The 12297-nt window shown below is 37.3% G+C and overlaps 1 protein-coding gene across 1 annotated transcript in view; it reads right to left on the bottom strand.

Moving 5' to 3' along the window:
- LOC108232100 (cadherin-4) overlaps positions 1 to 12297 on the bottom strand; it is a 279879-nt gene that overhangs the window by 7569 nt on the left and 260013 nt on the right. Inside the window, exons 12-14 of the mRNA XM_017409681.3 lie at positions 10530 to 10672; positions 2631 to 2870; positions 936 to 1172 (exon numbers count right to left, since the gene is read on the bottom strand). Coding sequence (XP_017265170.1) covers positions 936 to 1172; positions 2631 to 2870; positions 10530 to 10672 — 620 coding nt within the window. The remainder of the gene's footprint in view (positions 1 to 935; positions 1173 to 2630; positions 2871 to 10529; positions 10673 to 12297) is intronic.

Here is a 12297-nt window from a genome sequence, read left to right as displayed (position 1 = left end):
TAGTTGGATAATTGACATTATCCAACACAAAAATGACTATAACTCAGTCAATTCTACAGATATTAAGCTAAAATTTGATGTGGAAGTAGCGAGGAGTAATTCACAACACATACTCTGAGTATGATGTCCCACATTATTGCATGAGATTGCACATAACAGTATTTTTAAGATGGATGTGTCAGTTCACAAAGCATGTGACTTTGACTGAAGATAATGACAAACATAATAGCGACTGCTCATAACCGTAGGACTAAATGATCACAACAAGGTCCTTTCTCAGGCTGTCTTCTTGTTTATTTTGGAGGACTCGGGCCTTTCTTTGTTAATCTCATCATTGCTTTTTGTAAATTTTAGAATTTAATTATGTAGTAGTATTACCTAATATCAGTTTTTGAAGCCATTAATGTGTTTTTTTTTCTTCCAAGAACTGTCTCTAAGTATTACTAGAAGACTTCTTAAAACCTTCAATAAAGCCTTAAAACCATGCTGCAAATGCACAAAGAAATAAAATAAAAGTACAAAGTTTTACAAGTGGGTCACTCCAACACTTGAATCGACATTCACAGCAGTCTTTAAAAAGGGCATCATTAATAAACAATATAATCGTGTTCTGGTAAAAAAAAAAAAAGAAAAAATGAACAGCTGCAGATGAAGATTTATCTTTAGGGCTTGTTTCTGAGTACAGTTTGAACCACAACAACGAAGTTAAGCAGTGACATAAATCACTGGCAAGGCAGACACAAGGAGATATTTACCCTTCCAGGAAAAAATAAATAAATAAAAAAACCTTCCTTGTTCAGACACACTGAGTAGGATTCTAGGAATTGAGGTGTTCACGTACAACATTGTTCACTTTGCTATATTACAACTTGACATATCTGGGTGTGTTTGGGAGTGACGGGGTGTCTAACTTGGTAAGAAGAGCTAAAACTCACTGAGCAGAATGATGATGCAGATGAGGATGGAGATGATAGCTCCGGTTCCCAGGCCGGCGGCTGCGACGGCACCGAGTGTGGTGCAGTCTCCATGTTCATCGCATGGACACACCTTGACTTTGATGACTGACCTGTTGGACAGCGGGGGGTTGCCCGAGTCGGACACAATTATAGGGACCTCATACATTCCTGGCTCTAAGTATATCTGGTACCGGAGTCCCAGACGGGCATAATCACCTGGGGAAAAAGAAGGAAAAGAAGAGTTCAGACACAATATACATTTTCTACAAAGAACAATCCTATGTACATTTTAAATGACCATTTATTTCCTAAAATTATATAATTATTAATTATATAATTAAAATTATAAATTAAATATGTTTTAGTTATCATTATAGATACTTTGGAATACATTACAACTGAATAAAGTTCTACTAATCTTGTCATATGATACTCACACACACATAATATATTTTTCCATGAAGATTTTTTATTTTTTTGTAATTTTTTGGATTTTTTTCTATTCACACCTTGTTTGAAACAAAAATTAGTTAAATAAACATCTAATGTACACATAGCAGTTTATCACAAAAGACAAAACCAAACCAAGCTGATGTTGCTCATTCAATAACAATAAAGCACTAAAGTACTCTTCCAGTGGATGTTCTACAGTGCCTACATGTGCTTAAATTAAATCACTGAACATAATTTGGAAAGTCTAGAAGGAGTTGCTGCTGCTGCTGCTGCTGCTTTTAAAAAAGTCAATCCAGACAAGTGTTCACAGCCATGCAACACAAGACTGTGTCAAGGTCCAGACACATGGAAGAATTCAAAACAATGTCTGCACAGATTAAAGCTGAAGTTAGATTTAAACCGACAAAGTTTGAAACTACAGACAATAACTAGAAAAATTGCATTATTTGTGAAAATGCAGTGGGAATGCTGAGTGCTGAGTGACTGATGAAATCTGTTGGAGAAGCTGCAACAGAGTTGTTAAAGTTGTAACAAGCAGAACAGAACTACAATTAGTGAAACAGAAAAAACTATGAACCAAAAAACAATATGAATGACTCAACATTCCTTCAATTAAACAATGTGGACAGAATGTCTATGAACAGCAGACAGTGAGGATAGACTTATTCATTATCATCCCAGCAGTCAAGCATGGTGATGGTAGCATCATGCTCTGGTTTTAGAAAACCTTTATATAAATTCTTAACACTTTTTGTGCCCGAACCTAACATGTGTGTAAAGACCAGCACATAGCTGTGCACCAACATTTCTCATCTCATCCAGTCTGGGTTAACTTGAATGTTTATGCTTTTAGCAGAATGGCTAAACTTTCACATGCAAGTAAAGCTTGTAGCATTACTTTTAGGGAGACTTTCAAAAGCTTGTACTCTGGGTCATAAAGGGTGGATTTTAAAATATTAGTCTATGAGGTGTCCAAAACAGGTACTTTGATAATAAACAAAATATTTTTACATGACATAAAAGATGCCTTAATTATTTCTTTAGTGTCACAACTTCCACTAAAAGTCAACAACTTTGCCAAACTTATCTCCGACTTTACTGTGAGTTTTTTTATATAATATTTCGAAGAGCTGCATTAAAGGTATGAGAAGCTCAAATGATAATAAAACATAAATCAAAACACTTTTCTGTTTGTTTATTTTTTTTGTGACACCTCCTCACCACTGATCCGAGAAATCGTCCAGTTGCGTCGGATGCTGCTGGGGAAGTTGGGCAGCTCGAAGACAAAAGGTCCAGCGTTGGGATCTGTGTCAGCATCAGCAGCAGTGATGTTGACACCGTTGACGTTCTTGTTCCTCCTTTCACAGATCTGAGACTCCCTGGGTACGAGCGCTGGGGGGTTGTCATTAATATCTATCAAGTAGATCTGCAGCGTGCCTGTGCCGCTGGCTGCAGGAGAGCCTGTGAGGAGGAACAGAGACAGAGAGAAGAAAAATCATAATATCGTGACAGCAGGAAAAGATGACAAGAGAAGATGGGTGCAGTGAAGGGGAGTACTGAGAGAAGAAGCTGAAGGCAGACAGGAGAAAGGTAAAAAATAATGAAGTAGGTTTAAAAAAAAAGAAAAGAAACGGCAAAAAGAAGCCAGAAATGAGCATTGCTCATTCACAATGATGATCTTAGAGATGTGAATGCTATAGAACTAGGGGACAATTAGAACTTTTGACAGAAATACTTTTGACAGTTTTACTTTCGAGTTCGTCTTTTGGCCTTACAGCTAAATCGAACCCTTCAGAGTCGATCCAGATGCAGACACAGCACATCCACTCACCCGGAGAGGGCTTAGGTCCAATAATGATGACTGTAATACAACAAAACAGGTCTTTGTCTTTGTGTATTTACAAAATACTATGAGTCATCTATCTTTTTGGACATAAAGGTGCTTCTTCTTGCAATTTTATCAGTGTATTTCTGAAATGTGAACTCTGCATTTTCACTGAACACATATTTCCAAAGTTGTATCAGCAGTACAGATGAAATGCATATGCAGAGTCTACTTATGTGTTTTTATTTATTATCAAAGGCAGTAATGCCACTCATTACTAAACAGATTTTAATGAAACTTTCAGAAAGCAGTTATTGGCTTGACATCTACAAATGATTAACTATTGGGGACAACTTGATTGAAGATGGCTGCAGCACCAAAGCAATTGTTTCAAACAAAAAACTGACAATAACTCAGTAAATTTTACAGACATTAGGCTAAAACTGTGTTCATTAGTAGCTGAAACTGATCACCAACTTATACTCTGAGCTCTAGCTGACTGTTCAAGATCTGTGATTAAAACTGTGCCGTTAACTGCTGGTATCAACTCTGTCTGCTTCTTAGCAAAAATATCTCTGGACCACTGAATAGATTTTAATGAAATGTTCAGAAAGGATTGTTGACAAATACAACTCAAGATTCCCATCACAGCTTATCGACCTTAGGCTACACAAAAATGACTATATTTCAGTGAATTACGCATGTTTGCCGCTGAAAGTCATTAACAACACATACTTCAAGGGCTAACAGATCATGTAAAATACTGCCATATTGCATGAGAATGTGCATAATGATATTTTCAAAGTTTGATCAAAACCGTCAAACCTTTTTGACTATTTTGGAAACTAAAATTTATTTTAAAATAACAAAACAAGAAACCAACAGGCTGACGTGGCAGCAAAAAAAAACTATAGCAAAACATCCAAAACTACACACAAGGATGACGCAAATCGTGACCAGGCAAGGCAAGCGATAAACCAGGGTCATAACAGGGACAAAGAACAATGAACCAGCAGGGTAATGGAGAAAGTGACCGGGTTTTAAGCACTGAGGATAATGAGGTGAAGTGGGCACAGGTGAGGGATAACAATTGCTGACAGGTGGAGATGGGCGTGGCAGAGAAACAGGAGCAGATTGAGGACAAGTGTGGAATGACAACAAACAAAGACAACAAGAACTAAACCAAAACCCAGATGACTGAATAACAATAAAAGAAACAATAACCCCTGAAAACAAAACATAAAGCCAAAAACCCCCACTTGAATTCATAACACATTCTGGTTATGTTGGAGTTAGCAGACAAAAATGTTCCAAAAAGTGATCAAACTCTCTTAAAGATTTAATGTGTTTTTCTTTTTCAGATCTGCTTAGCACACACTAACTTTGGCATTGCAATGACTTGCCACATCTGCACGCAATTTTTGTAGCACAGTTGTGCTGATTAGCAGCTCTTACAACTGTGGGTTAAATGGCTCTGAATTTCACAGAAATGTTGGACCTGATCCCAGATTTTAAAGGAGGGGAAACTAAACTGTTTGAGGCAACTGGTGAAATTTGCTCTGATGCTTCTTTAGGCAGGCCATTACAGACACCGTTTCAACAACAATTCTGTCAGCCTTGGACTGCAATAACATGCACTGCTGCACATAGAAACACTCTCTCCTCATCTGCAGACACAATTTTGAAGGCGTTGCATTGATTGAACACAGCAACAGGCCATCAGCAACAGCATTTACAGAAAATTGGGAATAAAGAATAGACACTTTAAATAATCAGGAAGTGAGATAGTTGAGCAGAGCAGCAACGGCGTGAATGTGTATGTGCAATAGCAAAATGTGGAACAGAAAAATCGAGGGGAGAAAAAAAATGGGGCCTAGGAGTATAAAGCTCAGAGCTGTTTATTGAGTGGGTGCCAGGGGGTGACGACCCCTAGCTGCCTCCAATTATGAGTCATTTCCATGTCATGCCCCGACGGCAGAGTCATTGCATGGACTCCAATGACCCCGAGGCCTGTCTCTGAGATCAGATAATGGCGATGTAATTTACAAAGATTTATGCAAAGCTCACAGATTTGGTAATTAAATGCAGCAACAGAGCAGGAAAATTGCTACAAGATGAGAAAAATACAACTGAAGATGGGTTAAAAGTGAATTTTATGACTGTTTGAGCTCTGTTCAGGTCAAAAAATATTTTTTATCTTATATTAAGTGCAACTGAAATATACAGTTTATATATTTAAGTTTTTGATAATGGTATTTGAACAATCAAGGGCCAATGTTTTTTAAGGGGATACAACACTACCATTAAAGATCCATCAGCAGACACAATTTTCCCTGGGTTTTAGTTGCATGTAAAAACTTGGCTAACACCTTTTATGTTTTATAACCAACAATAGTCAGTTGCAGTTAATATGAAATAGCTATTGAAAAGGACCTATTATGCTTCCTTGAATAAGTTAGAATAGGTCTGTGGGCTGTACAAAACATGTTCATTACATTTAAAACACAAAATCATTCTGAGATGTTGAGATTTCACCTGATCAGTTCTGCCTGTTTTGAGCTCATTTCAGAATGAAGCACTACATTAAAAAACATAAAAACTCACTGAAGGATTAAACGCTTCAGATCTGACACACATTTGTATCCTTATCAAACTCTGAGGATTCTGACTTTGGGACAGGGGCACTTAGTGGTTCAGAACCGACATTTGTCAAGTTGGACACCCGCAATCAGCAGGTCCAAACCCGAAAAGTGCCCGGACAGCGGCCTGGTAAAGATCAGTTTTATTTTAATTTTTTTCAAACTTTTCTTCTCTTTTATTAACATAGTTCTAATGTTAGTTTAGACAAACCTGGACTGTTTCTAGAAGCAGTAGATACCCAAATGGAAGTACAAAAATATGCAAAAAGTGAATTTTGCATAATAGGTCCCCTTTAACAATAACCTGCACAACACACAAAAAACCTATTTAGAAACATTTACATGAAAATAATGCAAATACTTTAACTCTAAGTATGAAAAAGCACTGCTGCCTCCAGTGAATCCAGTATTTTTTTCCATATTGACATTCAACTTAATTTTACATTTTGTATAAAAGTGTGGCTTATATAATTTCTAAAATTATTTTAATCTTCATATAAATGTGAAAAAAGTAAGGATAAATAGCCTTAATAAATATAATTAAACTGGAAAACTTAGCTGAACTGTGACAACATTTCAACAGTTCGTTGTCAGACCCTCCTGTTATCCTGTGTGATATGTGCCTGTTCCCCGTTTTCCCCTGGGTTTTGTAAGGAAGTTCTTGACCTTCATCCTGATCCTGTCTGCTGTCCTGTCTACTACCACAACTCACCACTAACTACAACAAGAACAAAAGAAAGTAAAGATGCTAACTTTATTATTTGTTACATAAATAAATTATATCCTCGTTCAAATTTCAAGGAGGGCAGCTGCCGTGCTAAATGCAGTTTTACTGTTGAACGTATTAACTCCAACTCTGCATTTTTCTACAAACGCCCACGAAAACAAACTGTAAAACATGAATAACATTTTAGTTAAGATTACATTGTTACCTAGAAGCGCTCAGAGAGTGCAAACCTCTGCCAAGGCCATATGGTCATCCAAAAATTGTTGGATCACAGTTCGGGTCACCCCTAAAATTTATTCACTTGATTTTTGTGACAACCCCAACATTTCATAAAAATGTCATCAAAATCTGTACTTTTTTAGTAATCTTGCTAATAGACAGACCAACAAACTATAAACCAGGTCATTTATGAATTTGAGGTCATTCAAAATATATAAATGCATTCATATTGTACTTGGCAGTCACTAATAAACTATGATGCTATAGTTGTTACATATTATTCTCAGACTTATGGATGGTACTTAAAGCAAAGCAGTGAACAAAAGTGTACATACATGTTTGCACTAAACGGAAATCACATCTGCTTTAAACACTTCTTGCAGACACAAACAAACATGTACATAAGCACAAAACTGCACACAGAGTGTTTTTCCCTCTGCTCTGTGGGTTGGTTAATCCCAGCCATGTATGGGAGACATGTGGAAGCAGCTTGCTACAGCTGATAGGAGAATTATGTGGGTTTTACCCAGCTAAATAAATAATTATGTTTGTGTAAATAAAGGATTTGTATAAACTCCCTTTTTTGGTGGTGGATGAGAGATGCCAGGCACGGTGAAAAGACTCCTAGCAGCCGACCATATACTCTTTGATGAACACACAGACATAAACAATACTATAGATGTTTTAAAAAGGAAAATAAATGAGCCAAAAGAGAGATCTGATTTCGCCATAAAACGTGTACTTCTCACCATGCTGTCACTACCTCCTCATGTCCCGCCTAATATTCATACTGATTTATAGTGCTTCTCGCTATAATCCCCCCTCATGTTGTGGCATCTGGCAGCTCCGAAACACCTAAAGAGACAGATCTACTCACTACACCATTCATGAACACACACATACACACTTTTAACTGACGCTTCTCATCCTTTGTGGTCACCATTTTACCAGTATCAGCCAATTTAAATAATAATGTGGCTGGCTAAACTGCGCACTGGGGTCAGGTGAAAAATAAAATCTGAGAAAGAGGTTGTGAAACGTACGATTTTGTGATTATAAAGAAACTCAGGGGATAACGAGGAAAGAAAAAAATGAGAAGAGTTGAATTTGCCTGAGCACGTCAGCCTATAAACCATGCTGTTTTTGCATCCACGCAGCAGGTTACGGACATTTTCAATCATCACGAATGACTGCACAGAAACACACAAGCGCACATAAAAGTGTTGCACATGAGAGCCCTCCCAGATGCTAACAATTATAAATACGACAAAGTTTCAAGGCTGGGCTCAAGTTATAGTAAACACACCAGAGCTCTGTGTGTCACTGATAAGGCAATTTGGAAGAGGGGAAAAACGTTTCCTACTTGAGAAAAAAAAAAAAAAAAACAGAAAGAAACTTATTTGTTTGCTGTGATTGAGTTTGTGCTCAGTTAAGCTTAAATTTCAACTTTGAGGCAGAACAAATAAAATATTCAACACAAATTTTCAGAAAAGGGAGGGAGAAGTCAGGCTCGGACAGAAGATAAAAGAGGCAAAGAGGATCAGCGGTGTGACCAGTTGTGCGAATCCAGAGTTTTCTTTGAGTTGAGCTTAGATGCACGGCTCTTAGATGGCACATGCCCTTGATACTTTTAAATCCTGACAAATGGTCTAGTTTTGATAAGGCTGATATGCAGTATACCTAATTAACTAAAATGTTTCAGTCACATTTGCATTTATAGATGAAACTAAACACTTTAAAATTGATTAAATGCAAAAAATTTAAAATCTATTTAGAAGTTAATTAAATTCCATCTATTTACAGTTTTGTAAATCTGGGCATCAAAAATGTTTCAAACTAAACATATCAGCTAAACCTTTTAGTCAAAATGGTGTTCATTATTTCAGACCAATCACTTTTAAAACTATGCTGTAAAAAATACAAAGTGTTGAAGGTGACTGTAACATTTCCCTTTTTCTGTCATTAGCCCTATTCCTTTTATGGCCCTTTGTTTGAAGTCACTAAAGATAGGGATTAAAATATTCCATTACAAAATGGGATGCCTCATTAAGAAACGCATATGCCATCAGTTTTCGCCAAAATGCTTTTACATGCATAGATGAGATGTTAAAATGCCCATTTTGGCGTAGAACTAAGGCCACGTTCACACTGTAGGCCCAAATGTGACCCCCCCCATGTTTGAAGTAGCAGTATGTTGAAAACAATACCAAAAAATTGCATCTCAGTGAAAAATTGAAATGAAGCAGTAAAATCTACAGTCTAAACGCAGCCTTAGTCATCATTTGCATGAAAATAAGACTACGTTCACCTTGAAGGCCTTCATGCTCAATTCTTATTTTTTGCTCGTATTCAATTTGTTTTTGCGTGGTTATGGTTATTTACATTGTACAATAAATATAAATTAAATGCAACCACCATCACACTCCACTGTGAACAGTCTACGGCCCTTAAGCAACCGCAGAGGAAGACGTGACATCATGTTTAGCATACTGTGTTTACAGAATTAAATATGGATGCTACAAATTTTAGCACGCTTGTATCAATTCTGAAGTTGTTTTGCAATCAGAGCTGACAAAATTATTATCTGCCACTCTTGTTTCGTCTAATGTTTACAATTGAGCTTGCCGCTTTCTGCCTACTCTGGCACAGAACAGCACAACTGTAATGGAAGTGATGCACTGAAAATGGAGGAGAAAAACAAACTCAAGTATTGATCCCAACAAGATGGTGTCAACACAATCCGACACCAACACTGGTATTGTATGTTGGTTTAGCTTCTCATTCATCAAGGACATGGCAGAAATAAAATAAATAAAAATACAAAGCAACTGGACTTCTATTCTGTAGCTGAAGGCATGCAGAGTTCTGAGCTTTAAACTGCATGACTTTGGTATGGATTATATCAGTAACTGGATCGATCTGCATACCCCTACTTCAATCACATAAGAGTCGGATAAAATACGACATGGATATCTGAGGTTGCTTTGCAAACCATCAGATATGCATTTGATTTAGTACCACATGTGAAAAGTAACCTGGGTTGGACTTGAAAAAATTGGATTTGTCACATTCAGACTGTCATACAATAATTAGATATGAATCACATATGAGCAAAAAAAAATAGGATTTGGGCCACTTTTGCCTGCAATGTGAATGCAGCCTAAGACATCCATATAAAACTTTTTTATGCTTGTTAAAGAAGATTATATTACCAAACATGTTACATAACAGATAACCCCAAACTAAAAATTATAATGGTTCTTGTTAAAATGTTTTTTAACAGAAAAATACATTACATTTGCTATGTTTTCTGGTTCCTAAAGAAAACAGACAAATATATCAAACATAACCCATTGGAATACATTAAACTAGACATTACAATGAATAGAAAGCCCTTGCCCTTTATCCTACCCATACATCACCAAATTGTTTTGGGACTTTTTTACATTTTAGCATGAGTGAGCAAAAGACAGGTGTAGGGCTAAAAGACAGGGGGCAAAATAGGATTCAGCCTAATTCTTACAGAGCACAAATGGAAATATATGTTAAGTTTTTGTATTTTTTACCCCACAAAATGTATTAGGTATAATAACAGGATACATGGTTACAAATAGGATGTTTCTTTCTTGGCTGTAAAATGATTAGATATGGTTTTGTTAAGATATGAAGTATGAATAAACAAAGAGAGAAAAATATTAACCACTTCTTACCATTGTCTGTAGCCAGAAAAGTCGCTTCATAAATATTGTTTTTGACGTAGACGGACTCCCGATCGAGCACTGCTGTGGTGACAATCTGACCATTGGTTCTGTTGATGGACAACCAGTCAGCAGGGTCGTTTAACTTTGAATACCTGAAGACACACGAACAGATCAATAAAAAAGTGAGTGATGGCATTTAAGCATCTACAAGCAATTATATATTTTCTCTTGTGCCTGTGTGCATACATAGATTGCCTTCAAATACACACACTCTCACACAAACTCACAACAGCCTGACCTTCGAACAGTTTAATTCTTCATTGACTTCTTCTCCAGAGCCAGAAGCCTACAGTCAATTCACCTCATTTTTCACTCCTGTGTACCAGCCAGTGAAGTCAATTACCTTCATGCTTAAGCACTGCTTTAACTGCCTGTGTGTGTCTTCTATCCAGCTCATTTTTCTAGGAAGTTTGGTTAAAGCTGGAAAAGGCCTAAACTGTCTAGATTGGAGGTACACGTGCATGTTTAGTGTGCACATGTTTGCAAATGTGCCTGTGTATGAATAGAGACTAGATAATAGGCTGCTGGCTCTGATCAATGAACAGGAAAGTCGATGTGGTAGCAGGTGGTGACAGTCCGCTGGGATAAAGAGCAGAAAAGGAACAAGGGATCATCTCCAGGCTTGAATCCCAATCTTCACTCGGATCTAACTGTTCTGGTTTCTTCGGCTTTTGTCGCTTTCAGTTTATTCCATGCTTTCAGTTATATCTGATCTCTCTCAACTCGTGTCGCCTCACCTCATCTCACCATGCTTGGTATTCATACATTTTCTTATCCCTGTGTGTATCCTCTCACCCATGTCTCATTCACTCGATGATACAGAGTTCACCAGCCACCACCTCTCCTGTCTGGAATCTTACTTTCGCATATGAAACATCATCTGTGGACATGTAGCACTTCAGCCACATACAACAAGGTTTCTACATCAATTTGATTTCATTTACTAAGAGTCAGTTTGGGCAAATGGGCCATTTTTTTTTTTTTTTTTACTGTGGGTGTTTTATACCTTCAGGTTTTAAATCCATCCATATGGAAGTGGATTTGACCTTATTTTTGCTTTTATGTTTTCTGAATTGTATTTGAGTGTATGACATGTTTCCATATTTATGTTTGAATACGTTTCAAATACATACAATCTGACATATAGAGTTGAGAATAAAACAGAATTAAAGGGGGTAGAGGAGCACAAGGTAAAATCTCTCCCCTGCAGTGCAGGAGGTGGGATTTTCCCAGCAGGCAGCAGGCCTGATCCCAGGCATTGTGCAGTGTGAGGAAATGGATCATGGCGATGACATTCCCACACTCAAGACACAAGCTAAACAGGCCCACGGCCGCTGACTGGCGTACTGTGAAATCTCCACCGCAGTGAATCAGTGAGTCGATAACAGTGGGAGGGTGAGACAAAAGGGCAAGGAAAATTATTAAGAAGGGTAAAAGGAAAGAGATCAAATGCTAAAGTTCGAGTTAGGATTGACTTAATACCAATTATGGTTAAAACAATCTTTCTATTAGCCATGGAGGGCAAATTTACCTTTTTTATTCTAAACAGAGAGAAATTAAGAGACAAGTTTACAAATAATGTGAGCAAATTAAACAAGCAAAATGATACATGGGGTTTTGAAGGCATAAATATATTATAGTGGGGTGGCAGTGGCTCAAGAATTAGGTAACTGGAGAGTTGCCAGTTCAAAACCCCGCTCTGTCCATCTCAGCTGAG

Source organism: Kryptolebias marmoratus, linkage group LG8, assembly GCF_001649575.2.
Source record: "Kryptolebias marmoratus isolate JLee-2015 linkage group LG8, ASM164957v2, whole genome shotgun sequence".
Taxonomy (NCBI): domain Eukaryota; kingdom Metazoa; phylum Chordata; class Actinopteri; order Cyprinodontiformes; family Rivulidae; genus Kryptolebias; species Kryptolebias marmoratus.
Note: the sequence above shows the minus strand (reverse complement) of the source record. Positions and strands in the feature narration are given on the sequence as shown.